The sequence below is a fragment of the Archocentrus centrarchus genome, chromosome 21, assembly GCF_007364275.1.
Source record: "Archocentrus centrarchus isolate MPI-CPG fArcCen1 chromosome 21, fArcCen1, whole genome shotgun sequence".
NCBI lineage: Eukaryota > Metazoa > Chordata > Actinopteri > Cichliformes > Cichlidae > Archocentrus > Archocentrus centrarchus.
The window spans coordinates 758,123-784,105 of record NC_044366.1 but is presented as its reverse complement, the minus strand read 5'-3'; the positions used below and the strand labels follow the sequence as shown (position 1 = coordinate 784,105).

The 25,983-nt window shown below is 45.3% G+C and overlaps 2 protein-coding genes across 2 annotated transcripts in view; both read right to left on the bottom strand.

Annotated features, from left to right (window-relative positions):
• Positions 1-20,221, bottom strand: part of ttn.1 (titin, tandem duplicate 1) — an 81,444-nt gene extending 61,223 nt beyond the window's left edge. The window contains exons 1-34 of the mRNA XM_030758077.1: positions 19,888-20,221; positions 19,460-19,759; positions 19,187-19,368; positions 18,500-18,629; positions 18,225-18,415; positions 17,656-18,085; positions 17,049-17,354; positions 16,793-16,974; positions 16,463-16,592; positions 16,109-16,260; positions 15,873-16,020; positions 15,458-15,620; positions 15,129-15,280; positions 14,309-14,605; positions 12,798-13,097; positions 12,015-12,329; positions 11,783-11,931; positions 11,432-11,582; positions 11,051-11,332; positions 10,653-10,955; positions 10,201-10,503; positions 9,061-9,342; positions 7,283-7,470; positions 7,071-7,182; positions 6,516-6,818; positions 6,016-6,324; positions 5,500-5,781; positions 5,113-5,412; positions 4,627-4,920; positions 1,548-4,517; positions 1,136-1,456; positions 713-997; positions 287-592; positions 25-152 (exon numbers count right to left, since the gene is read on the bottom strand). Coding sequence (XP_030613937.1) covers positions 25-152; positions 287-592; positions 713-997; positions 1,136-1,456; positions 1,548-4,517; positions 4,627-4,920; positions 5,113-5,412; positions 5,500-5,781; positions 6,016-6,324; positions 6,516-6,818; positions 7,071-7,182; positions 7,283-7,470; positions 9,061-9,342; positions 10,201-10,503; positions 10,653-10,955; positions 11,051-11,332; positions 11,432-11,582; positions 11,783-11,931; positions 12,015-12,329; positions 12,798-13,097; positions 14,309-14,605; positions 15,129-15,280; positions 15,458-15,620; positions 15,873-16,020; positions 16,109-16,260; positions 16,463-16,592; positions 16,793-16,974; positions 17,049-17,354; positions 17,656-18,085; positions 18,225-18,415; positions 18,500-18,629; positions 19,187-19,368; positions 19,460-19,759; positions 19,888-20,221 — 10,980 coding nt within the window. The remainder of the gene's footprint in view (positions 1-24; positions 153-286; positions 593-712; positions 998-1,135; positions 1,457-1,547; positions 4,518-4,626; positions 4,921-5,112; positions 5,413-5,499; positions 5,782-6,015; positions 6,325-6,515; positions 6,819-7,070; positions 7,183-7,282; positions 7,471-9,060; positions 9,343-10,200; positions 10,504-10,652; positions 10,956-11,050; positions 11,333-11,431; positions 11,583-11,782; positions 11,932-12,014; positions 12,330-12,797; positions 13,098-14,308; positions 14,606-15,128; positions 15,281-15,457; positions 15,621-15,872; positions 16,021-16,108; positions 16,261-16,462; positions 16,593-16,792; positions 16,975-17,048; positions 17,355-17,655; positions 18,086-18,224; positions 18,416-18,499; positions 18,630-19,186; positions 19,369-19,459; positions 19,760-19,887) is intronic.
• Positions 20,222-20,386: 165 nt separating this feature from the next.
• LOC115800598 (titin-like) lies at positions 20,387-25,219 on the bottom strand (the record flags this gene model as incomplete). The annotated part of the gene is made up of 11 exons (XM_030758076.1): positions 20,387-20,676; positions 20,804-20,981; positions 21,099-21,217; positions 21,491-21,790; positions 22,039-22,341; positions 22,768-22,951; positions 23,029-23,225; positions 23,318-23,620; positions 23,976-24,275; positions 24,515-24,793; positions 24,892-25,219. Coding segments are annotated over 11 exons (2,781 nt in total), but the record flags the coding sequence as incomplete, so codon positions are not given.
• Positions 25,220-25,983: the final 764 nt, after the last annotated feature.

The window sequence follows — 25,983 nt, the reverse complement described above, 5'->3', positions numbered from 1 at the left end:
TGGTGGGGCTGGAGGAGGTTTGACCTCAATGTATTCAATTACATAGCCATCGATCTTGGCACCACCATCCCGTGCAGGCTTCACCCAGCCGACCAGCGCACTGTTCTTAGTGATTTCTAGAACTTCGATTTTCTGACAAGGATCTGGCTTGCCTTCAAAAAGAAAATAAACATAGTTATGTTCAGTTGTTTGTAAGGACTGATGAAAAAAGATATGTGAGTGTAATGAGTAGCTATAAGCTGTGCCTGAGCTGTCTGCGCTGTTATGATTAAGACGTGATACGTACTGACAGGATCAGAGGCCAGGTAAGAGGTGGGCGTCACTTTGGGAACCCCAGAACCATACTGATTGACGGCTGTGATTCTGAAGTAGTACTCTGTGCCTGGTATCAGACCGCCAACTTTAAAAGGGATCTTATCCAACTCTACTTCAGCCTTGACAGTTGCCCATGTCTTGCGGTCAATCTCACGCTTCTCCACAATGTAGTGCGTGATGTCACTGCCACCATTGTTCTCTGGAGGGCTCCAAGACAGCATGACCGATGTCTGTCTGACGTCTGTAGCTTCAAGATTAATCACAGGTCCAGGAGTGTCTATTGTGAAAAACAAAGGATGACATTTGGATTACTTTATGACTTTACCAAAACAAAAAAAAGCACTTTTTTAGTAAACTGTATGGTGGCAGCATGAATTGCTGAAAGACCAGGACTTACCCAGAACCTTAACATTGACAAACACAGCTTTCTCTCCAGCAGGACTCTGCAGAGTCAGGCAGTATTTCCCAGAGTCGTCACGCGTGCTGTCAGGAATGACCAGGAAGGTCATCGTGTCAATGATGTCAACTTTACCCTTCCTGACCACATTATCAATACCCATCCTCCTCCAAATGACCTTTGGAGGCGGTCTGCCTCTGATGGTGGCATATAATCTGATGGGACAACCAGCTCTCACTGTCAGTCCTTGCTTCAGGTTGGCATCCATGTCAATCTCAGGTGCCTCTGTTGGAAGAGTAACAGTGCAGGGGTTATCTTGTAATAGCAAGCACAGAATAGATTTTAATGTAAATGCACAGTACTGAAGTCTAAAAAAGTTGTCTGTTACCCTCAAAATGAAATACAATTCAATTTCTTCCTCACCTAGAATCTCCCTGGGAATCACAGCCCCCTCCAGGTTGCATGGCAGGCTCATGCCCACCTGGTTCTGAGCTGACACTCTGAATTCATACACAAGGTTCTCATCCAAACTTGTGACTGTGAACTCGCACGTAATCAATTGAGCTGCCACGTTGCACCTCTTCCAGCCATCATCTCCTTTCTTAGCAGTTCCCTGTGCCCTCATCTCCACAACATAACCAATGATGGGAGCTCCCCCATCAGACACAGGCTTGGTCCAGCCCAAGGTGACCGAAGACTTGGTGCTGTCCAAAACCTTCAAGTTAGTAGGAGGTGCAGGAGGCTCTGTAATAAGATATAAAAGGTGTGTGAAGACACTGAGTTTATCCAGAGTAACAGTATTAACACAATGTAAACGTTATTATTAGTAACATACCAACTGCATCCTTAGCAGTGATTGCACGTGAAGCCTTGCTTGGGCTGCCAATGCCAATTTCATTCACTGCCTTAACTCTGTATTGGTAATCATGAAGGGGAAGGAGTCCAGTAACTGTGAAACGAGTCGCAGGAATTGGATCCTTGTTGACAGGAGTCCACCTAACTGCATGCTCCTCTGTCTTCTCCAGCAGATATCCTGTGATTGGCTTTCCACCATCCTTCTCTGGCTCTGACCACTGAACAGTCATCTCCTCCCTGGCGATCTTGGTGACCTCAGGTGCATCTGGAGCACCAGGCACACTGAACTGGGTTCCAGCAACAATGGCATCACTCTGTACAGCTGGTCCAGGACCCATCTTATTTTCAGCTCTAACTCTGAACATATACTCATTACCCTCAATAAGACGGGTGATTTTAGCTTTGTTGGTGATGACAGCATTGGAGTGGACAGACCAGACTCCCCTCTTGGTCTCACATTTCTCAATTATGTAGTTGTAGATATCACAGCCGCCATCATCCTCTGGGACTTCCCAGGCCAGATGGCACCTGTCAGTGGTGATACCAGACACCTTGAGATCCCTGATGGGGCCAGGTCTATCCAGCACAACGACCTTAGCATGAGCAGAACAGGTTCCTGCATTGTTCGAAGCTGTAACAATATATTTGCCGCTGTCAGTGCGCCTGGCTCCAGTAAGGAGAAGTTTAGAGAAGTCTGCACCACTTTCGATCTGAAGCCTGGGACCCTTCTTCATCTCCTCTGCACTTTCATCCTTGGTCCATTTGATATCAGGCTGGGGTTTGCCCATCACTGTTGCCTCTATAGGAATGGAGTCTCCTGCTTTTACTACAAGGGCTGCATCCAGTTTAATCTTGATCTCAGGCACCACTAGCTGTTCCTTAACCATGACTTCAGCTGTGGTAACCCAGTTGCTTTCACCTCCCTCATTCTTAGTCTGAACTCTAAACTGGTATATCTGGTTTTCAATACATCTGTCAGCCATGAAGTAAGTTTCCTTGATGGCACCCTTGTGAAGCCTCTCCCACTCATCAGCCTCCTTTGGTTTCTTTTCAATATGATAACCCAGGTTACGGCTACCACCATCATAGTCTGGCTTCTTCCACTTGAGAAAACAGAAGGTCTTGCCTATCTCAAATATATGGAAGTCAATGGGTTCACCAGGTTTCTCAATGGGATCAACTGCCAATACAGGTGTCTTGGTCTCAGTAGGCGGACCAGTTCCAATCTTGTTCTCTGCACTGACCCGGAAGAAATATTCACAACCCTCTGTAAGAGGAGCCTTTATCAGGCGCTTGGTGCAGTCACTGGAAACGACTGTCCATCCCCTCTGGCTAGGCTGACGACACTCAATAATGTACTGAGTGATCTCAGTTCCTCCATTGTCTTCAGGGTTCTCCCAGGACACCATGCAGGATTTCTTGGTCACATAAGCCACTTTTAGATTCTGACAAGCTCCTGGTGTGTCTAGGACATTGACAAGAATGGTAGCCTGTGCCTGCCCACTGCTGTTCTTAGCTACAATAGCATATTTACCATAGTCTGATCTGATTGCATCATTGATGACCAGTTCACACAGTGGGTAGTTGTTGTTCACCTCTGTGCGCTTATCCCTGGACAAAGCTCTGGCATCCTTGGTCCATGTGATCTCTGGATCCGGTCTGCCTTTGACTCTAGTGATCAAACTGATGATCTGTCCTGCTCTGACTGTCACAGAGTCACGGCAGGACACGTCAACAACTACTTCAGGTGGTACCAGGATGTCCTTTGCCAAGACAGTCTGAGGCAGCTCCCTGGGTTCACTGTCTCCAACCTTATTGGTGGCTCTGATGCGTATTCTGTACTCCAGTCCTTCAATGAGGCCTGGCACTCTGTAGGCACATATCTTGACGAGGTCTTTGTTGATTCTGTCCCACTGGGCACTTCCTGACTTCTGAGCCTCAATTACATACCCCAGAATGGGACTGCCTCCATCTCTGGTAGGCTTGGTCCAGCAGATGTCAGCATGGGACTTACTCCAGTCCTTCAGTTTAGGATTACCAGGAGGGCCAGGTTTGGTGATGGCCCGGGTAGCCTTAATGGGATCAGAGGAAAGAGATGGCTCACTGATACCAGCAATGTTTTCTGCAAACACTCTGAACTCATAAGTGTTGCCTTCAAATAGGCCAGAGACTCTGTATCTGAGGTCCAGAACAGGTGTTTTGTTGACACGGATCCACTTTCCTGTCATTTCTCTGCGTTCAACCACATAGCCGCTGATAGGACTTCCTCCATCATAGTCAGGCAGGCTCCACGACACCGTTACAGCATTCTCTGTGATATCAGAACACTCCGGTGGGCCTGGTGGGCCAGGAGGGTTGAACATGTGTTTGGCAATAGTCGGAGGACTCTCGAGTGGAGCACCAATACCAATCTTGTTCTCCGCACGCACACGGACAATGTACTCGCGGCCCTTCTCCAGCCTGGACACCTTGGCTCTGGTGACTGTGCCACTGGAGCTAACCACAGACCAAGGCTCCCACGGTTTTTTCACATCCTTCTTTTCCACCACATAGCTGATGATAGGTGTGCCACCATCATCCTTTGGGGCTCTCCATTGGATCATCATGTAATCAGGGGTGACTTCCAAGATATTAATGGGTCCGATAGGTGGACCTGGAAGATCCAGCACGGTTACATGAAGGGCAACAGTTTTGCTGCCTGCAGGATTTGACACAGTGAGTAGGTACTCCCCAGTGTCTGCTCTCTGGCATTCAGGGATACTGAGGGTGGTTGTGGATTCAGCAGTCTGAATGTGATAGCGGCCCTCAGATGGGATCTCCTTGCCATCAGTCATCCATTTAGCAGTGGGAAGAGGAATGCCTGTCATCTTGGCTGGAAGAGCAATAGTACTGCCAGCTTTAACAACAAGACCCTCAATCAGCTTTACATCAACTTCAATAGTAGGTGCCACTGAAAGGGAGTAACACAGCAAAAATATTAGGATTATTTCAGCCTGTTGATAAGAACATGAGAAGCATTTACAATGAAAAAAACAGCCTCATATAATTATGTGTCTTACATGTTTTCTCCTGACATGTGACAGGGACACTGGTGTCCGGGCGGCTCACGCCAATGGCATTCTGAGCTTTGACCCTGAAGCGGTAAGTCTTGCCCTCCTCCAGACCTGTGACATGGGTGTGATTGTTGCTCACAGTCTTGAAGGTGACCCAGTCAGTCTGACCCTCTTCCTGGTGCTCCACAATAAAGCCAGTAACTTCACTTCCGCCAGTGCGGTCAGGCCACTCCCAGGCCAACCAAACCTCTGTCTTTTCTGCATCGGTGTGGTGCAGGTTTTTGGGTGGGCCAGGAGGATCTAAATGTATCCGGGAAAGACCAAATTAATTGCTTTATATTGATGGACTTCAAATGTGTATATTTACAGTTACTGTTTTAAAGATGGCATGGCATACAACTGTCAATGCAACTGACAAAAATAGCTGAAGAATCTTTATTAAAGTAAGTATGTAAAAGTAGACCACATCATACAGTTATGACGTTCACTTACACAGAGGATCAACAGCCTTGATGGGTGTTTTTGTCACAACATAATCACTCCTGCCAAACTGATTCTCGGCTGCTACCCTGAACAAGTACTGGATTCCTTCCATCAGGTACATGGCCATCAGACTCAGTTTCTTATTGGCTGCAGCAACGGGCACCCACTGCTCCGCAGCCACATCCTTCTTCTGCACAATATAATGCGAGATAACGGCACCACCATTGTCCTCTGGAGCCTTCCATGTCAGGTAGGCGGACTCACTGGTCACATCAGAGATCACTAAGTCCCTGGGAGGTGAAGGCTTGTCTATTGGAAACAAAAATGTGTGGTCCAGTAAAACTGAAATATAGTCTGAACTCAATAAGTCATTGTGTTAGAGGAAAATTTACTTACTCAGCACAAGTACTGCAACGGTTGCTGACTTCTTTCCAGCAGCATTCTCAGCAGTGATGGTGTAGTTCCCAGAGTCTGCACGGACACACTTGGGAATGAAGACTTTACTGCCAGTGGCGGTAACAGCAACAGTGATGTGAGCAGGAACGTCTCCATCGTTCTTCTTCCAGCTGACGGTAGGTGTTGGCACACCTTTGACGGAGGCACTCAGGGTGATATCAGTGCCCAGCATGGCCAGGTGGTCTCGTGCCATGTTGGCATCCAGCAGCAACTCTGGTTCCTCTGTGGAGGAAAATGGAAAAATATATATAGAGAAATTTTTTTTGCTGTTCAGAGACCACTAACTGTACTTAAATTTTGTGGTATAATGTGTGGACAAATAGTAGCTAAAATTAAAAATCTTTTAGTGCTGGTTTGTCATTTGTTTTTGAATCTTTGTTTTCTTTTTGTTTTTTGTTTATGTATTAGAAAAATAGCTGTTCAAACACAAAAAACAAGTGTAACTGATTCTATTACCGAGTCTGTCGTGGACTGTAATGGTGTCTTTGACATAGGCAGGATCCGATTTGCCGGCAGCATTGACAGTGAAAATCCTGAAGTTGTACTCCTGTCCTTCAATCAGCCCCGTCACCACATAGTGGAGGTCAGGGCACTGCTCTGGGGTTTCGTTGGCTTGAATCCACTCTATGGCACCAGGCTTCTGGTATTCGACAAGGTATCCAAAGATACGTCCCCTCCCATCGTGGCGTGGCAGCTTCCACTTCAGACTGACAGAGTCCTTGGTCTTATCGTAGATCTCAGGGGTCACAGGAGGGCTGGGTTGCACTGGGAGCAAAAGAGGAAAGTTCTTTATATGAGCAATAAAAAAAATCTGAAACGCTTTCTTAATCCTAGTAGAAAAGATGGACGCCTAAAATATTTTTTAATTTAGCTATACAGAAGGCACTTTTATGCCCAAGGAACACCTTGGTTTTGTACTGTTTTTGGAAATATTTTAATGCCCTTGAAACACTAACCAATGGGATCCTTGGCAAGTATGGGCTTGGAGGGGACACTGGGATCTCCGATTCCTAGCTCGTTCTCAGCCATCACCCTGAATTCATACTCGCAGCCCTCTAATAGATCCTGGACTCGGTACTGAGTGGCTGGGTACAGGTGGTCTCTGGTGACTCTGGACCACCTCTTGGCTGTGGTCTCTTTTTTCTCCAGGATGTAGTTAGTGATGGGCTTTCCACCATCACGAGGTCGGGTCCACAGCACTAGAGCATTGGTGGCGTACACCTCCCTGACTGTTGGCATTTCCGGGGCCTCGGGGACTCCTGCAGGAAAGTGGTAAAAAATATATTTATGGAAGGAAGTCTTTCCAGTAAGTAGAGCTGTTTTCTAATCAAAGAAAAATAACTACAACTCTATTCAATAAAATAATTGATATTTATTGTTGCCTTGAGAACAAAATAAATATTTTCCTGAACAGTTACAAATAAAGTTTTTTTTCTGATGGGCAATTTGTAAAGCATCCAAAGCTGGAACACAGAAAAAAATTAATACATCTCAGCACAGTAAGAACGTACTGAAGAGATCTTTGGCTCTCATCTCCTCAGACTCCAGAGGGTCGCTGATCCCATACATGTTCTCAGCAGAGATTCTCATTATGTACTCCCTGCCCTCTGTTAGCTTGGGGATCTGGGAGAAGAAAACAACAACAACAACAACAACAACATGTAAGCATCTCTGAACTGCAGCAAATCCTTTGGAAAACATTACCAGACGCAGCTCAACCTACTTTGCATGTGGTCTTGGTTGTGGCAGATGTTACCGTAGTCCAGGTGTCTCTGTTGACGTCTCTTTTCTCAATTATATAATTAGAGACATTAATACCACCACTATCTATGGGAGGCTTCCACGAGATCACCATGTATTCCCTGTGAACCTCATCAAACACCACTGGGCCAACAGGAGGAGTCGGACGGTCTGGAGGGCAGAAAGAAAAGACACCCATTCCCTGCATTACTTAGAAGGACTGTGTGCCAATCTGCTTCATCTCAAAACAGTAAATTTAAGTACCGTATTTTTCGTACTATAAGGCGCACTTAAAATCCTTAAATTTTCTCAAAAATCGGCAGTGCGCCTTATGTATGAATTCTTGTTGCACTCACTGACCTTGAACCAATTTTATGTGGTACACTGCGCTCAAAAATCTGTCAAAATGTTTTAGTGCAACTTTGGTAAGGGACGCTTCACAAATATCGACATTTTCCAGAGTGTACAAAACGTACAACAGGGGGGAGGGGGCTAACACTCAGTGTGCGCTTTTCAAATAGTTGACCGCTGCCGATGGCCGACCCACTGCACCATTGCAATGGATTTGGCCTATTTTCATCCATGCTGGCCCAGATATTTGTGCATCACCTGGCGATCGGCGGCCGGCACTGTTGCCAACTTTTGTCTAACAAAACTCGCTGTGGGCTGTCTCAAAAGTTGCTAGAAGTCACTAAAGGATGAATCGAGGTCCGGGGGTGTGTATGCTGTCCCCCTCAGTGTCAAAGAGAGGTCCGGGTGATGCCCCAGCATATGAAGGGATGCAGTACGAGCGCTGTATGTACACAAAACACGGTGAGTTCTCAGGTTTCCGGTGTTGTGTCAAAAAGGGATTTCCTTTTTTTGGTAACGCTTTCTTTTACGGCCCACCCTAACTATGTATATTTAGAACTACGTATATTTTACAGGGATTTACCCTGTAAGTAAATTTAAGTTCTGTGTAATTTCCAGGACTAAGGCCGTACTATTTTGACTAAGACTGTAATTCTGTATTCAAAGTAGTACAGTCTTAGTCAAAATAGTACGGCCTTAGTCCTGGAAATTACACAGAACTTAAATTTACTTACAGGGTAAATCCCTGTAAAATATGCGTAGTTACCGAGGGCGTGCCGTAAAAGAAAGCATTACCCTTTTTTTTAAAATGTTTTTTCTTTGCTTATATCGTAAATAGACAGGTGCACAGGATTTATGAAGGGCTTATATATAAAATGAAGAAATGACTTGTTCTTACCCTCATTAATAAAGAATATATTGTAGCATCTGGTAAGACGTTGAAGAAGCTGGCGAGAGATTGCCAGCAAAAGTTGCCCTTTTATTAACAATTAAATGGTTGCTGTGTGACGCAACCAAAACAAAACAGTAACAACGAGACTGACTCGGATAATGATGAGAGGGAACATGCTTGATGCTGAAATCACCCAACTGTTCAACTCAGACACTGAAGATGAGGAATTTGATGGATTTGTGGAAGATGAATGATTTAAAATGTGAGGGTATTTTTCTGTATTTGTTACAATTGAACAATATTCTGAGTTATTGTGAATGAGTTGAAAAAATTTGACTTACCTGACGCTTTTGTTTTGCTCTACATATGTTTCATCATGCGCCTTATGTATGAAAATAGACCCGTTCATTGATACTGCACCTTATAATACAGTGTCCCTTATGGTCCACAAAATACGGTAAAGTAATTTAAGTCAATTATTTTGCTGCTCCATCTTTTTGAGATCTTTGTTTACATACCGACAACCGTGATGTTGCAGAGTCCCTTCCTGGATCCACTGCTGTTCTCTACGACCACCACGTATCTGCCGCTATGTTCACGCTCTGCCTTCATCAGGCCCAGCGACATGGTGGTTAGCGTGTTCTGGAACATGATGTGTTTGTCGGCTTTAAGCTCCTTGTCATCACGATACCACGTGATGGAAGGAGAAGGTTTGCCAGTGTAGCGGCCCTGCAGCAGGCAGCTCTCTCCCACACGGATGATGATCTTATCTCGGAAGTCCAACTCAATGGTAGGAGGCTCTGTAACAACAATGTCAGATTATGTAAGACACTTAGGATGCTCTTGGTGTTTCTACTTTTACTATTTTGTCTGATTGTGCAGAGTAGTGATTGTGAGAGTAAGAAATAAGCCACCTGTAGACTCTGGTAAATAAAGATTCTCTCATTTGATTCAAAAGTAAACGTTTATTCTTCTTTCTTGTTTGCACTTTTTCTAATGAATATTTTGCAATCCATGTGATGCTGACAACAAATTGTCACTACTTTGAATAATGATGAATGTACTTGGGGTATGCCGTCATAGTACAAAGGAAAGAACTCCCTCGTTCCAGTCTAAGGTTTTATGTATGATGATATAATAAAAATCAGCTGGTCCTTAGAAGGCCTTAAAATTAGGTAAACAGATCTTCAGATGAAGAAAACATGACATGTTATACTGTGTCATTATTTGTTTAATAAAAACTACCTCTGCATTTTGGCTTAGTGGATTGGATTTTATGTCTACTGTTCACCTCAGGTTGTATTTACCAAGTACTAAGACCTGGTAGCACTAAATGATTTTTATTATGCCCGGATATGTAAAACCTTTGAATTAAAAGAGGGTGAACTTTGTTTTCACCATGACTGTTCTTTTGGAACAAACAATATTGCCTAATGGAGGAAATCTGTGAATCATTAAGAAAAGAAATGGTGGGAAATAATCATGGCGTCTCAGAGGGTTCTATTTTAGAGCTTGTGTTGTTCCTCGTAGAAATTATTCGCTGAGTTGATAAATTTTCTCTATTTTATTCTTATTTTTTGCTGATGACACTGGCGTGTTTAACTGAACTCTAGTCACTGCCCATAAAGAAGCTAATTCAATAATGGAAAGCAGCTCACCCAGCTCATCCTTGCAGGTGATTGGTTTGGTGCAGAAAGATGGTTTGCTGGGACCGACCTCATTGACAGCAATGACCCTGAACTCATAGGTGTCACCCTCCCTCAAGCCATCATAGGTGTATTTCATGTCCATCAGCATCTCCTTTGTCAGTCTAGTGAATTTGTCTTTGCCAATCATGCGTGCCTCCAGGATGTACATAATGATCTCTGAGCCTCCGTCATACTTGGGTGCCTTCCAGGTGACACTGATCAAATCTTTGGTGACCTTGGTGACCTCCAGCTCCTCTGGACGGTCTGGTACACCTAAAAGAAACAGACACACAATCATTATTCGCATCTAAGACAGAAACTCAGCGATTAACGTCTTTTAGATTTCCAATCTAGGGTGAATCCAATAACCTTTGTTACTTAATATCAACTTTCAGACCTCCAGAGTCTAGTGGTCAACTCACTGATTGGTTCCCTGATGATGAGTTCAGCTGCAGTCTCCACGAAGGGTCCGATACCAATGGCGTTCTCTGCAGCCACTCTGAAGAAGTAGCCCTTTCCAGGCGTGAGATCATGAGCCACAGCGTTTTGTCTGCTGGCGGTGTAGGACAGTGAGGTCCAGGACTTGCGCTCTGCCTCACGTTTCTCAATAATGAAGTTGCTTATGGGTGAACCACCATCGTTCTCAGGGAAGAACCAGTTGATCTTGCAGGAGTCACTGCTTAGGTTCTCTGCAACTAAGGGGATGCCTACTGGCCCAGGGACATCTGAGAAGGACACAACCAAATTTAATAAAAAGAAATATGATTTTTGTGGGTTTTAAATGTCTAACAAGTCTGTTTTTCTGAAAACAGCATCTTACCCAGAACTTCCACCGTGACTTTCTTTGTCTTCTCTCCTCCAGCATTTTTGACGGTTAAGCTGTACACACCAAGGTGTTTCCTGATGCAAGGTTTGATGACAAGAGATGAGCTGATGGCTGTCGTCTCCACTTTAGCCTCAGGAGGCAGTGCAGCTCCATCTCTGCTCCAGGTCACGTCAGGCGTTGGCTGGCCTGACACATAGGCGATGATTCGGATCACACCACCAGCATGGACCACCATTCTCTCCTTCACAGAGGCATCCAAATCAACCTCAGGAGCAACTGGAAGGAAGAAACTCAATGGTCTGTTTCAAAAGGACTCAGTACTGTTTTTTTAAGGTAAGGTAGAGAATTTTGGCTAAGGTTAGCAGACCAACTTACCAATTCTGTCATTGACCTCAAGCACCTCTGGGACTTCTCCTGGTTCACTGTTACCGGCAGCATTGAAGGCAATCACTCTGAACCTGTACTGACCACCGGTCTTCAGACCAGCGATCACAAACCGGGTGCCACGGATTTCAGTGTCCTTGGCCTGATAAACACAAACATAATAGAAAGATGAATCTTTAAATGGTTGGTTCGATCAGAACACTAAGGCTTCGTGCTTGCTAAGGAGGTACAGTTTATACAACCTCAAGACATTATTTGGCTTCTGCCATTTGCGCTCATCACAGATGTGCCAGTCAGTGAACATTAAAGTTATCTGAATTTTGTTTTGTAGGACTGTTTTACCTTGACCCAGGCTTCAGTGCCCTCCTCTTTGTGCTCTACCCAATAGCCGAGGATCTTGGAGCCTCCATCCTTTAGAGGAGGGATCCACTCCAGGTCCACTGTAGACTTTGTCCAGTCAGAAACCTTTGGGGTTGGAGGAGAGGGTGGGGCTGCAGGAAGGGACAGAGAGATGGTTAGCATTGTGTATTTAAAACTTATGTGAGTTATTGTGAATTCAGAGTGTAATTCTTACTGATAGGATCTCTGGCAAAGATGGGGTCTGTGGGAGGGCTGGCAAGTCCGGGCCCTGCGGCATTGATGGCAGAGACTCTGAACAGATACTGGGATCCCTCGATGAGTCCGCTCACCACGAACGTCTCGCCCAGGCCCATGGGACGGATCGGGTCACGAGTGACGCGGGTCCAGCGTTTGCCAGTTGTCTCTTTGCGCTCCAGCCAGTAGCCAGTGATTGGGGAGCCTCCGTCGTCCTCGGGTTCCTCCCAGTTAACGGTCATGGAGTCCATGGTTATGCTGGTAACTGTCGGTTTCTCAACCTGACCAGGGACAGCTGCAGGAGCGCAGAGCGTCAAACGGTAGAAGATTAAAATATAACCACAGCATTGTTGGTTTACTTCTGGCCAGAGACCTGAAGCAGGTCACATTTCGGTCTGTTAGTTTCTGTATCCTTACTTTCACTTTTAAATAACAATTGATTTGATAGTTAAAGAGCTGTTTCATTGCTTCATATGACTTCTTAAAATCTCCCATTTTTAACACTATTATTGGTTAAGAATGACTAAGATTTATTTCTGTTAGATATTTTTCATGAACTTCACACTCTATTAGAAAACCCTCCTGTTGTTTTTAGCATCAGAGTGCAACAGAAGCTGTGAGAATTATTATTATTATTATTAATACTACATATGAAGTTGGCACAAATGAGTACAGAGGCTTCTTTGAACTTGACTTACTTTAAATTGATACAATGAAGGTTTTTCATAGCTTTGTTTCCTGCTGAGAAAACGGTTAAACTCACTGTAGCAATTTCGGGCCACCTCGGGCTCGCTGTCCAGCGGTTCTCCGACCCCATACTTGTTCTGTGCCATGATGCGGAACACGTACTCGTGTCCCTCCATCAGGTTCTCCACTGTCCAGATCCGCTCTTTTGGCTCATTGGTGACAGGCACCCAAGTCTTTCTGTTGGCCACCCGTCTCCAGATGACGTAGTTTGTGACTTTGGAGCCACCGTCGTCTTTCGGGGGCAGCCAGGAGAGGGTGATCTTCTCAGCTCCGATCTCTTCAAACTTAATGGGAGCAGAGGGAGGGCCAGGACGACCTGCAGGCACAGAAATATCACGACTAAAGAAATGTTGTGGAAACTGTAATCCCAGTAATTTATAGAAGTACTGCACAGACCTGTTTAAGCAGCCTTTTTATGATACTTAAATGAGCAAGAGAATTTTTTTGTGACAGGATAAACAAGTATTTTAACAGATTATTATTGTTTGCCCCAATTGTTTTTACATCAGGAACTTGCCACCTCATCTCTGATACCAACACCACATTGACTGTTATCAAAATTAATATTTAACATTAAAAATAGAAGACCAGTCACTGATGAGAATATCCTCCCTCCATTAATGTAAATATAAAATAAATGTAGAAGTCAGGATAACATTACATAACAGAAACCCTTCAGGAGGCATCTGATTACCTTCAGCTAAACTATTCTGCTCTAATTTGGAGGCCTTGCCCTAAACTTTGACCCCTGGATGAGTCATAGTCTGTACTATTTATGGCCGTGGGTCATCTCTGACCAACATGTTAGACGATGCTCAGCCAATCAGAAGTTTGTATCACAGGCTAACCAATCAGGCTGCAGGCTCGAACTGATGGTCTTATAAACAGACTGGAAAGTTCTCACTATCAGCTGCTGCCAGCTGTTCAGGGACCGAGGTCAGCTGATAGATATGGGGAATCCCCACTTTCTCCATTTTAGTTGATAATGGCCAAGTAGGTATAGCCAACCACACAGCACAATATGATCACATGATTAGGCTAAGCCAATCAGGCATGAGAAAGAGGCTGCATATCATTAACATATATTATCATAACATTAGCAGCCTGTAATCCTCCATGTTGTTTATACTCCACTTAAAAACAGCCAAAGTTACAAAGATACTAAATATCCAGGAATATGAATATCATGCTGCACATCTATGAAGAGTAAAGAACACGTGCCAATTTCATGTTTCAGCTCCTGATGGTTTTGGAGTCTACCGAAATCTTATGGACCGATGCCCAGATGGACTCATTGGATAACGACAATATAAAATATAAAATAAAAAAATGGACTTTTGTGTGCATATCAGCTATTTTAGACATTAAATCTGTGTATTTAATACAGTTGCTTCATAGATCAGCTGATCACAGTAGAAACACTATTAACCAAACAAATATTTTGGAACGACCCAAAACTTGGTTGAAATAAATCTGACATTATTCGAGTCTGTAGGAATCCTTGCAGTGTGTTTCGTGTGTTTGTACCAAGCACGTTGAGCCTCATCTCCTTGGAGGCCTTGCCGAGGCTGTTGGAAGCTACCAGTGTGTACAGGCCGGTGTCGGGACGTTTGCCCTGCTGGATGAGCAGCGTGCAGCTGTCGTCCGACACAATCTTGTTTATGTGCTCGTCGTACTGAACCTCCACCTTGTCGTCAGACTTGTGGGGCGGAGCCTTGTACCAGGTGAGCGTGGGGAACGGACAGCCCCGGATTTTGGCCACAATGCTAATGTCGGAGCCCTGCTCCACCTCCATGAACTCCTTCAGCTCGATGGATGGAGCACCTGCAGGACGAATTTAAAAAATAACACAGTTACTTGTTTTTTAATTGGGTTTGTTATGTCAGGCCATAACTTATTTACAGTCACTACATACTGATTTTAGTTCTACCTGTGCTGAATTTAAAAGCAGAACATGATGTAGTCCAGTTCATAAGTTAGTGCCATTAAATGAGAGCTGTGGGCTTGAGCAGATTTGGGGTGATCACTGTGTGCAAATGTAAAATCTGACCAAAACTGTAGGAGTTGTGATTCTTGTGATGGGCAATGGAAGCTGACTGGACCAAAGGGAAAATGCTGCAATTTGCTTTACAATTCCTTAAAGTGTATTATTATTATTACACAGCACATACTGTGCATATGTGCAGAGGTGAACGTTACACTGTCAGGCTTTTAAGCAGCAATATAAGGATTCCTCACATGAACTGGCACAACATGAAAATCAAACTTCAACATCCTGACTTTTAGTCTCAGAACTCGCTCTGATGCTGCGACTGCATCGCTGCCCGTTTCATGAAAGTCCTCTTACAGGTCTGGTCCTGGATGACGATGGGTCCAGCAGTAGATGAAGGTCGGCTGGCTCCAACTTCATTGTAAGCCATCACCCTGAACTCATACTCATCTCCCTCTGTAAGGTCCTCCACTTTAAAGCTGGTGGTGTCCACATCTCTCCTGTTACACCTGGATGCAGCACAGACAGTTTAACTGGAGCCAGCACAACCAAAAGGTAACGATGAGTCTGACTGATTTACGCTCTGTCTTCCAGACTGATTCAGGTTTTGTGGTCTGAATAGAATAAATCAAGAACACATGTTCTCATGTTGAATCCCAGTAGAAACTAAATAGGTGAGGCTTTACCTCCTCCAGGACTCCTTCTGGCCACTGCTGTCCCAGCAGAGCAGATCAACACTGTAGTGGGTTACGGGTGAACCGCCATCGTTCTTTGGAGCCTTCCAGGTCAGAGTTACCGTGCCTTTCCTAACGTTCTGGATCTTCAACCTTGTTGGAGGATCGGGAGGATCTGTAACAGGTCAAAGATCACAAACAGGCCGTGATGTGTTTCATTGAGGCTACTGCTCGTGCTGATGAATTCATTTCCATCATGAGTTTGTCATATTTGTGACATAATTCTTTGAGATTTATGATCTTGTTTCCAACCGTGTGTAAAAATATAATTGTGTTATACAACTGGAGTGAGTGAGGTGAATGAGCCACAGCAGTTAAAAGCAGCAGGAACCAACAGAGCAGATGATCAGTCAGCAGTCATACATACGGATTGGATCTCTGGCTCTGGTCCTTTGAGTAGTGGCGATGTAGGGGCCAAACCCGAAGCGATTCTCAGCACGGACACGGAAAAAGTACTCCTGGCCTTCATTCAGATCCGGAACCACCAAAGACTGAGCAGCACAGGCTGCGTTTACCTGGAAGAACAAGATCAGCACCAAAGATATGTGAGCAAACCAATGTGTTACTTTAGAGTGTGCAGCTGAAAGTGTGTTATTCTTGTACCTTGGTCCATGCTTTGCCCTCCGCTGTCTTCTTTTCAATGTAGTAGCTCTTAACCCTCTCTCCACCATCACACTCTGGAGGTTTCCAGGTGAGTCTGCAGGTTCCCCTCGTCACATCGCTCACCTTCAGGTCTCTAGGAGGTCCGGGCAGGTCTGTGGACCCACAAACCGTAAATTAATAATGAGGAGACCCTGTGTTCTAAAGTGCTAATCTGACAATCTGATATCCTATTTTAATTTGCATATTTACTTAACATCATGAAACACTTTGTAGCACATCACCAGGTGAATGCTACCCTGCTCTTTATCATTCACACTGAGCATACACAATAAACTGTCTGTCTGAAAGCCTTACCGAGGACGGCCACTCTGACTTTGACCACTTTGTGTCCAGCAGGGCTCTCTGCGTTGATGATGTATCTGCCACTGTGGTTCAGTTTGCAGTCTGGGATCACAATCAGTGAGGTCGTGTCGGTGGAGTGTATCTACGAAACAAATTCACCCAGTCCTTAAAACATTTGGTGCTAACTTACAAACCAGGAACTGATTCTGGATTATTTTCTGTCTCATAACATCAGTAAGACTGCAAAATCTTTTAACCTCTTGGACTGGACTCATGCTTTACATGCTTTAGCTCTAGATATGTTTCAAAATATAATTTGGACAGAAAATATGGAAGTCTGACCTCTGAGTCAACGGGCAGAGTGTGCAGATCGTTCTTTTTCTCAGTCTCAGCCGTTCCATCGAAAGTCCAGGTGACTTTGGGGATGGGTCGGCCGGTGATGGTGGCAGGAATCTTAATAGTGGTTCCTGCTCTGCAGTTCAGCAGGTCGGGAGCGCTCACACCCAGAGTCACAGTCGGCTCGACTGGAGAAAAAACACATATTTTATATAAAGGTCTGTAATGAAGAGAGGTTATTTTTTGTCTTTGTATCGCTTACTCAGGATGTCCTGAACCAGGATGTCACCAGTCCTCGCAGGCTCTGAGTTTCCAGCTGCATTCACTGCGTAAACCTTGAACTTGCAATTTTTGCCCTCCTTCAGGTCAGGGATAGTGATTTCAGTGGAGGGGTGGAGCTTATCAGCAGGATTCACCCTCCTCCAATCAGGGGAGCCCTCCTCGTGAACCTCAATTATGTAACCCATAATTGGGCTCCCGCCATCTTTGTCGGGTGGGCTCCAGGTTAGAGTGATGCTGTTCTTGGTCTTGTCTTTAACCTGGGGGGTTCCAGGTATGCTCGGGGGGTCTAAAAAAAAAAGGGAGGGGGGGGGGTCAGGATCTCCATCTACATGTGAGTTGCCTATTTTCACAGACAGCTGTGGAGGTGTCTGCCTTCCTCTTACCTGCACCTGCTGTGTTTTACTCTTTGCAATATTTAGTTTACTTATATAAAATCATCTAAATCAGAGTTCAGAAAAGAGAGCGATCATCTGGCAAAGGTAACTTAAACATATTAAAGTGTATTAAATGTTAAAACATATTAGCTTTAAACATACAAACTGTTACAATAATGCCAGATTAGCAGGGCTGGTCTGGAGGTCACTTACTGCATGGATCCACAGCGAAGCGGCACTCTGTGGCCTCGCTGTGCGGTCCAACACCTGCAGCGTTACAGGCTGCAATCCTGAACTGGTACTCGGTTCCTGGTATGAGCTTCAGCACAGTGTACTGCAGGCCCTTCACTGCCGGTTTGGTGACCGGAGCTCGGTTGACGCGACCCCAGTACACAGCGCCACGCTCCCTCTTCTCCAGCCAATAGCCCTGGATGCTCGAACCACCATTGTCCAGAGGAGGATCCCAAGTCACAGTCATTGTGGTCGCTGTAGCGGCGATAATTTTTGGATTTCGAGGAGGTCCAGGAAGGCCAAATGGATCCCTCAACTGGACTTTCTCTGATTCACAGCCATCGCTGACACCATACTTGTTTTCAGCTTTGATCCTGAACTGGTAGGTACCGTTCAAGTCCAGCTTGTACACCTGAAGCAGGACATACATTAAACACTTGGTTTTTGTAAGGGTTCAAGAAAGAATGACTGTAAGGGTAAACACAGAAATTTACTTCCTGGAAACATTTTTTATGAGCCTGATTCAAAGTCTCAGAGTTTCTGGGTCTTACCCCGTATCTCCTGTCAATGAGGTTGATGGTCAGAACATCAAAGTCCGACTTTTTCTTGCTTGCGTCTCTGCACTCAACAATGTAGTTACTAATCTCACTTCCTCCATTGTCCTCTGGGGCGTCCCAGGTCAGGTAGCATGAGTCTGCTTTAATGTCTGAGACCACAACGTTCCTTGGAGGAAGAGGACGGTCTGAAAATGAAGGGTTCACAGATGTTAAATGCCAGCCATTAAAATTACAGAAACAAAACCGAACCTGAAGATTTTAGCTTTTACCCAGGATCTCGACTTTGATGATCTGCTGAGCTTTCCCGTAGCAGTTTTCAGCCACCAGTTTGTATTTTCCTGTGTCCGGCCTGACGGTTTCTGGAATGGCAATCTTCGTCCTCATGGTTGTCCGATTCACCTGAAGATAGAGCAATTTAATTTGTTGAGGTTTTAACTATTCCTAAAATCCTAGTGGCAGGGGTCAGAGGTTACATTCCAGAGACCCCACAATAGGTGAAAATCCTCAAAGTAGCTGCGTTATATTTATTTTATTATTTGTATATATTTTAAGGCTTTATGAGCCTTTCCCACACTGCTATAAACTTTTCCCACTCTCTTACTACAACTTCAATGGTGAAGCTTCATCAGGTGGTGCAGTATCTCCACCCTCGGCCATAACTTCTGTTCCCGCTAAAGGCGTAGGTGTAACTGATCTCTTTGTCCGAGTGATGAACATAGTTATGGGGAGTTATATAAATACTTATATACGATATTTGTGATATAGCAAAAAGTTTGCAATACAGAATTAGATACATTTTAAAAAAGTGAGACGGTGAAGCTGCAATAAGTGAACCACGATATAGCGAGGGACAACCGAAAGTCCCAAAACGCAGTCCTATAACCACCTGCGACCTTTATTGTGTAACTAATAGCTCCACAGAGAAAATATACCACAAAGTTAAAACTCGCTCTGACCTCCTCAGTCTCCATCGTCATCTTCTCATCATCAGGTTTCTCGATCACCACGTCATCCTTCATCCACTGGAGTGTCGGCAGAGGGAGTCCCCTCACCTCTGCTGGGATGTCGATGGCTGCGCCTTTCTTCACGATGATGGCGTTGCTCTTGAAGAACTTCAGGATTGTAATACTGGGAGCGACTTTGGCCGGCAAAATTAAGAACTCTGTGTCAAAATCTTTATCAGCCTGACAAAAGCAAAGTATCATCTTAACATTATGACCTCAACATACTTTCATCATCCTGGATCTTGGCGGTGATCGGTTTGGATGGCTCTCCTTCTCCGACCTCGTTCACGGCTTTGACACGGAAGTCATATTCCTGGTCCTCTGACAGGTTCTCGATGGTTCCACAGCACTCAGTGAAGATCTTGCGGTTGGCCACTTCAAACTCAGTGCTGTCGGACCTCATCTTCTCCACATAGTATCCTCTGATGGGGCTGCCGCCGTCAGTGCGAGGTGGCAGCCAGGCCAGGGTGATGGTGCTCTTGGTTCTGTCAGTGTAGCGCAGCTTCTCTGGGGCAGATGGAGTACCTGCAACATTTTGAAAGAATTTAGCCACCGCTGAACCACTAGTTCCTCAGGCCACTAAATCCTCAGGCTTGGTATATGCCATAAAATGTCAGCTAATAACAACACAGAGTCGTGTTTGGTAAGTTTACCTTTGGGATCCTCAGCCAAGATGGGACCCAGGTCTGATGGACGTCCATCACCGTACTTGTTCCTGGCAATGACTCTGAAATCATACTCCTCACCAGCCAGCAGGCCTTGAACGTCACACTTGCAGGATGCAGTCTCAATGGGCTGGCGGAATAGCTTCATATTGGCATCCTTCCTCAGCACCTCATAGCCAATGATATCACTGCCACCGTTATCCACAGGGTCAGACCAGGTGAGAACGATGTTCTTCTTGGTCACCATAACTGCCTTCAGGTCAACCACCGGCCCGGGGACGTCTACAGGAACACAGACCAGTGTGTTCATCACATCATTCATGTTTCAACAGCCAAATCTGATCTGAAGTCAGTTCTGCCTTTATTTTAAAAACTAAAACAAACCTTGCAAAAGAAAAACACTGAATGTGAGTTCAGAACCAAGCAGTTTCTAATTGTTCAGCTGGGTTTCTTTAATCCTAATGTAATTATTTGAATTTATGTGACACTAACCCATAACATCCACTCTGGTCTCAGCAGTTTTGCTCCCGCTGCTGTTGGTGCCGGTGATCTGGTACACTCCGTGATCCGCCCTCACAGTCGTCTTGATGAACAGTGTGCTGTTTTTGCCCACGGTCTCTACAATCATCCTCTCTTTGTCGATTTCAGCCCCATCTTTGGTCCATTTGACCTCTGGCTGGGGACGACCAGTCACCACAGCAGGAAGCCTCAAAGACTCGCCAGCCTTAATCATGACACCGTTCTTCACAGAGACATCAAAATCCACAGCAGGAGATTCTGCATGACACACGCAGTTAATCAGAACCGGGAGAAAATCTGCTTTTTGTGGCAGTTATAAATACAGTCCCAGATTAAACAACAGAAGTTAAAGTGTGTCTGAGCCCTGGAATAAAACTGTCGGTACCTTGGGGCTCTTTGACGGTGACGGGTTCAGTAACACCGGGAGCTCCTGGGCCTGCATCGTTGACCGCCAAGACCCGGATGTAATAATCAGCTCCCTCAGTGAGGCCTGTCACAGTGTATGTCAGCTCTTTACACCTGAACTCGGTGCTGCGGGTCCAGTCTTTTTCTCCCATCAGCACCTGCGGCAAAATCACAAGAGTTTCACAACCTACAGGTCCATACCTGAGAAAAGACCCACAGCTGTCTTTACTCTTAAAACTGTAATTCAGTGAGGTTACTGGACTGATTATTTATACCTTCTCAACATGGTATCCCAGGATGTCTCCACCACCATTGAACAGTGGGGGCTTCCAGGCCACAACAACGCTGTCCTTTCCAGTGTCCACGATCCATGGAATGGGTGGACCAGGAGGCACTGGGGGGTGAGGTGGGGTGTAAACTTAATTCAGTGGAAGGATGTTTGTCTGCACTTTTGTCTGCACTGTTACACCATGAGCAGCAGCATGCATTCAATTTATCTAGTTATGATAAAGAGGAATGTGTATAAGTAAATCATTTTGCTAATTAAATGGGCTAAAATAAGATGCTTATGGTCTGGGTTTAATACAGCTGTGAGGATGTGTTAACATCATCATTACTCACGCTCTTTTTTGAACACTTTTGCTGCTGCATGTTGATAAAAACTTACGGATTGCATCCATGGCTGTGGTGCGATCGCTCGGCTCGCTGAAGGGCCCGGGGCCGGCCAGGTTTTCAGCACACACTCTGAAGATGTAGGTCAGGCCCTCCATCAGCCCGGTCACCTTCACCTCGAGAGAGTTGATTAGGGCTCGGTTGACTCTGGTCCAGTGTTTGCTGTTCACCTCCTTCCTCTCGATCCAGTAGCCCAGGATCGGGCTTCCGTTGTCCTTTGGTTCATGCCAGGAGATGTGGGCGGTGCTTGCCGTCACCTCGTGGACTCTGGGAGTATTGGGAGCGTCAGGAGGACCTGAGGACAGAGGAGAACCTGGGTGAGCTAACATCCAACAGTCTTTATACATTCGAAGAACACGAGAAAGAGATTCACTGTTAGTCTGCATGACACAAGAAAGAAGCTGTAATTACACTTGTGTTTCTTATGTCTGATTATTAAGTAGAAATTGTTGTTTTGCAGAATCGTCTGGAAGCCAGTGAGTTCCTTCTTTGACCCTGGCAGCATTTTTAAACACGCTTTATTATTTTGATCATTTTACTCACTGAATTGGTTCTTGGCGACAAGCGGCTCGGAGATGCACGGTGCACCGCAGCCATACTTGTTTTCAGCAGTGACTTTGAAGATGTACTCCTTTCCTTCAATGAGCTTGGTGATGGGGCAGCTGGTGCCCTTCAGGGTGGAGGTGACAGTGATCCAGCTGATCTCTTCGTTCTTGTTGTCCTTCTTCTCCAGAATGTAGTTTAGGATCTCGCTGCCACCATCATCCTCAGGAGGCTCCCAGTTACAGATGACCGAGGTGTTCCTGATCTCATCAAAGGTGATGTTGATCGGGGGACCAGGTTTGTCTGCAAGACGAGAGCCGAGTTTAGTTTCAACAGCATTTAAATATTAACAACTGTGGAACTCTCTATAGCGGAGAACATATTTGCCTAATACACGAAAGACTCCATCTGACTGTTGGGGCTTTCTCTCTAACATTGCAGGGTCCTTATCTTACAAATATAATGTGCTGTGAATCGATGCTATATAAATAAAACCAAATGGAACTGAACTGAATCTGTGGTTCAAGACTGGAAGGAGACACAAATCCCAGGGAGGGTGGTGTCGGAACTGGTCTCTAGTGTAGAAACTTTAAATTAAATATGTGGATCCATCTGCTGTGGTGACAAATAAGGGAGTAGCTGAAAGATGCTTTCTCTTGTGTGAGTCTACGAATATGTATTAAATATAATCAGGTGACCTCCAGGCTAATGGGAAAACTTCTTTCTTACCCTGAACGTTGACGGTGCAGGAAGCAGTGGCAACACCATGAGTGTTTTCCACCTTGATAGTGAAGGTGCCATGGTCAACTCTGACAGCGTCACGGATCATCAGCGCAGACCGGCCCTTCTTGGTCTGGTCTATACCCAGACGCTCACGCAGGGGAGTCACAAACTCGACCTCTGGTTCTGGAACCTGTAGCAGGAAATTAGAGAGACGTGGAAATACATGAAACTTCCAGGACTTTTGGACGTCTCAGTGAAGTCACAAACCTTGGCCTTCGTCTTCTTCTTCTTGACAACAGGAACGATCTTCTTGGTGGGCTCTTTGGTCACATCCTCATCATTCCTCAGCCAGGTGACTTTGGGATATGGGGAGCCAGAGATATAGGCGTCAATGCAGATTTCATCACCTTTCTTGACACACAGGCCGGACTGCACACGGGCATGCAGGGTGACCTTTGGTTTCTCTGCAAACAAATGAACGGTTTTGAAAAATAAGCTTTGACAAAAGTGCATATTTGCCTTGTGTCAATTACTGATGTTAGAGCATTTCACACACCAACGGGATCTGCAGCCTTGATAAGCTGTGAGCTTCGTGACGGCTCGCTGACTCCGGCAGCATTCTCAGCTCGGACCCTGAACTGGTACTCCATGTCCTCCTTCAGGCCCGTCACAACGTAGGAGAAACCAGGAACCAGGTTTGGAGTGACCCTCTCGTAGCGATCGCCATCCTTCTCAATCTTCTCTATGACGTAGCCCTGGATGGGACAGCCACCATCATAGTCTGGAGCCTTCCAGGTGACTGTGATGGACTTGGAGGTCGGGTCATGAGCTTCCACCTGGATGGGTGGGTCTGGTTTCTCTGTGCAATCGATATTAGCAACAGTGTGAATGTCTGAGATAACTCCTGTGCCAGATCCACATTTAAGATGTCCCAGCTGTGTATACGCCATGTTTTATCAACAGGATTAGGACATACAGGTAATCTGAATGGACCGCATATCAGGATAACACTGACAGAGTCACCTGACTCCCAAATAAAACAGTTCTCATTTTTGTACTGATGGGTCCATTTCAGTTACAGTATAACCTTGAACGTATTTATGTCCATTACAGAATATGACCAGACTCAAACACGCTGATGTCAGCATGCTGACACGCTCAAAGCAATAAAACAGATATATCCTCTAAGTTTAGCTGTCGAATATGAAACTTACGTTTGATTTCTTCTGTGATGACCGGGCTGCGTAACTCCAGATATTCTCCTGCTCCGACCTTGTTGATAGCTTTTACCCTGAAGTAGTACTCACAGTTGACAAAGAGGTCTTTGACGGTACACGTCAGGACATTGTCTCCTGACATGACAGGCATGTAGGTCTTTTTGGATGCTTCACGACGCTCCAGGGTATAGCTGACAATGGGGGTGCCGCCATCATCCTCTGGGGCTTCCCAACTGATTTTGCAGCTGTTCTTGGTAGCGTCACTGGAGGTGATGTTTTTACACTGACCAGGGAGTCCTGCAAGGTTCAGGAAGGAAGTAAAACTGTTTCAGAAGGTGACTGAAGCCTGTTTCAGGATAAAAAAAGAAATGTACCACTAGTGAGTCTGCATAAGGACTTTTAGAAGAAGGTTTGATCTAAATTGTTGGTGGGAAACCTTAAACCTGGTTCACAGAAAGACACCACTACTGAACTGCATGAGTTGAATGGCACATTATCAATGTTATATGTCCTAAGCATCATGCAAATCACTTTACCGATGACTTTGACATTGATGGTTCCAGTGGCAGTTCCCAGACTGTTCTCCAGAGTGATGGTGTAAGCACCACCGTCAGCACGTGTGCACTTGAGCAGCTCCAGGTGAGCGCTGTTCATCTCCACTGTCATGGTGAGCCGGTCACCAGCCTTACACTCCACTGTGTCCTTCTGCCAAACCATCTTGGGTGCCGGGATTGCCCTGTAGGGGATGTTCAGGTGTAGCTTCTCACCTTCAACCACTATCACGTCTTGTGCTTCCAGATCCATAGTTGGAGCACCTTGTGAGAAGAACAGAGGATTATTTTTTAGGTTTAATTATCAGTGTTTCATATTCGCTTCTTTTGTATTCCTAAATTTGAAGTCTGTCCTTGCTTACAGTCAGGATCTTTGGTGGAGACCTTATCGGAGACATCAGAGGGATCACTGACACCAACAGAGTTGATGGCCCGAACCCTAATGACATATTTCTTCTCTGGTTTGATTCCATCATCAATCCTGAACTTTAGATCCTTGATGGGTCTGCTGTTAACCCTGAGCCACTTCAGCTCTGGACGGGCCTCTGCCACCTCCACATGGTATCCGGTGACTGGACAACCACCATCCTTGGCTGGAGGCTTCCAGGTGACATTGATGTGCTCCCTACTGGCATCAAGGATGGCCACTTCCAGTGGAGGTGATGGTGCACCTGGAGAGGAGGGAGGTTGCAAAAGACTATCTGCAGAAATCCAACAACTTTTTTTGTCTTTACTTTAATATTGTTTTTTTGTTGTTGTTGTGGACATCCCTGCTTAAATATGCCTAACTCTTAAAAGAAAGGAAGGAATGCTAATGAAAACTTGAGTATCTTACTGGTTGGATCTTCAATGGTGAGAATCACGGTGGGTTCACTTGGATCTCCAACTCCTGCCTCGTTCTCAGCTCTGACCTGGAACTGCACCTCTGAACCTTCATCAACGTCCGTTACCTTGAACTGAGTCTTTTTATCTGGAGTTTTGCAGCACTTCAGCCAACGAGTTCCCACTTTTTCTTTCTTCTCGATCACATACCTGTAAAGCAGACGGTGTTTGTTATGCTGCACAGCTTTGGAACAGTATGAGGCAAACAGAAACTGTAATAATGCCAGAATCAACGGAAATTTGTTTTGTGGAGAATATCACTAAAAAAGCACCCTTATCTCGGGATCTTATCTCGACTTGGTCTAGTATGACTTGACTGCACGGTTTTACGGCAGTTTGTCTTACTTGGTTATGGGCCTTCCACCATCACTGTTGGGAGGTTCCCATTTCAGCTCCACGTGTCTCTTGGTGACTTCCAGCACCGTCAGGGCATAAGGAGGTCCAGGAGTTGCTGGAGAAAAATGTCAAAAACATTATGTGTTTTGCTTTTCACAAAGGAGTAAATTAAAAGGAAAAGACCATCATGGACTTAAGAGACAGAAAACTCACTGAAAGTGTCCTTGGCAAGCACG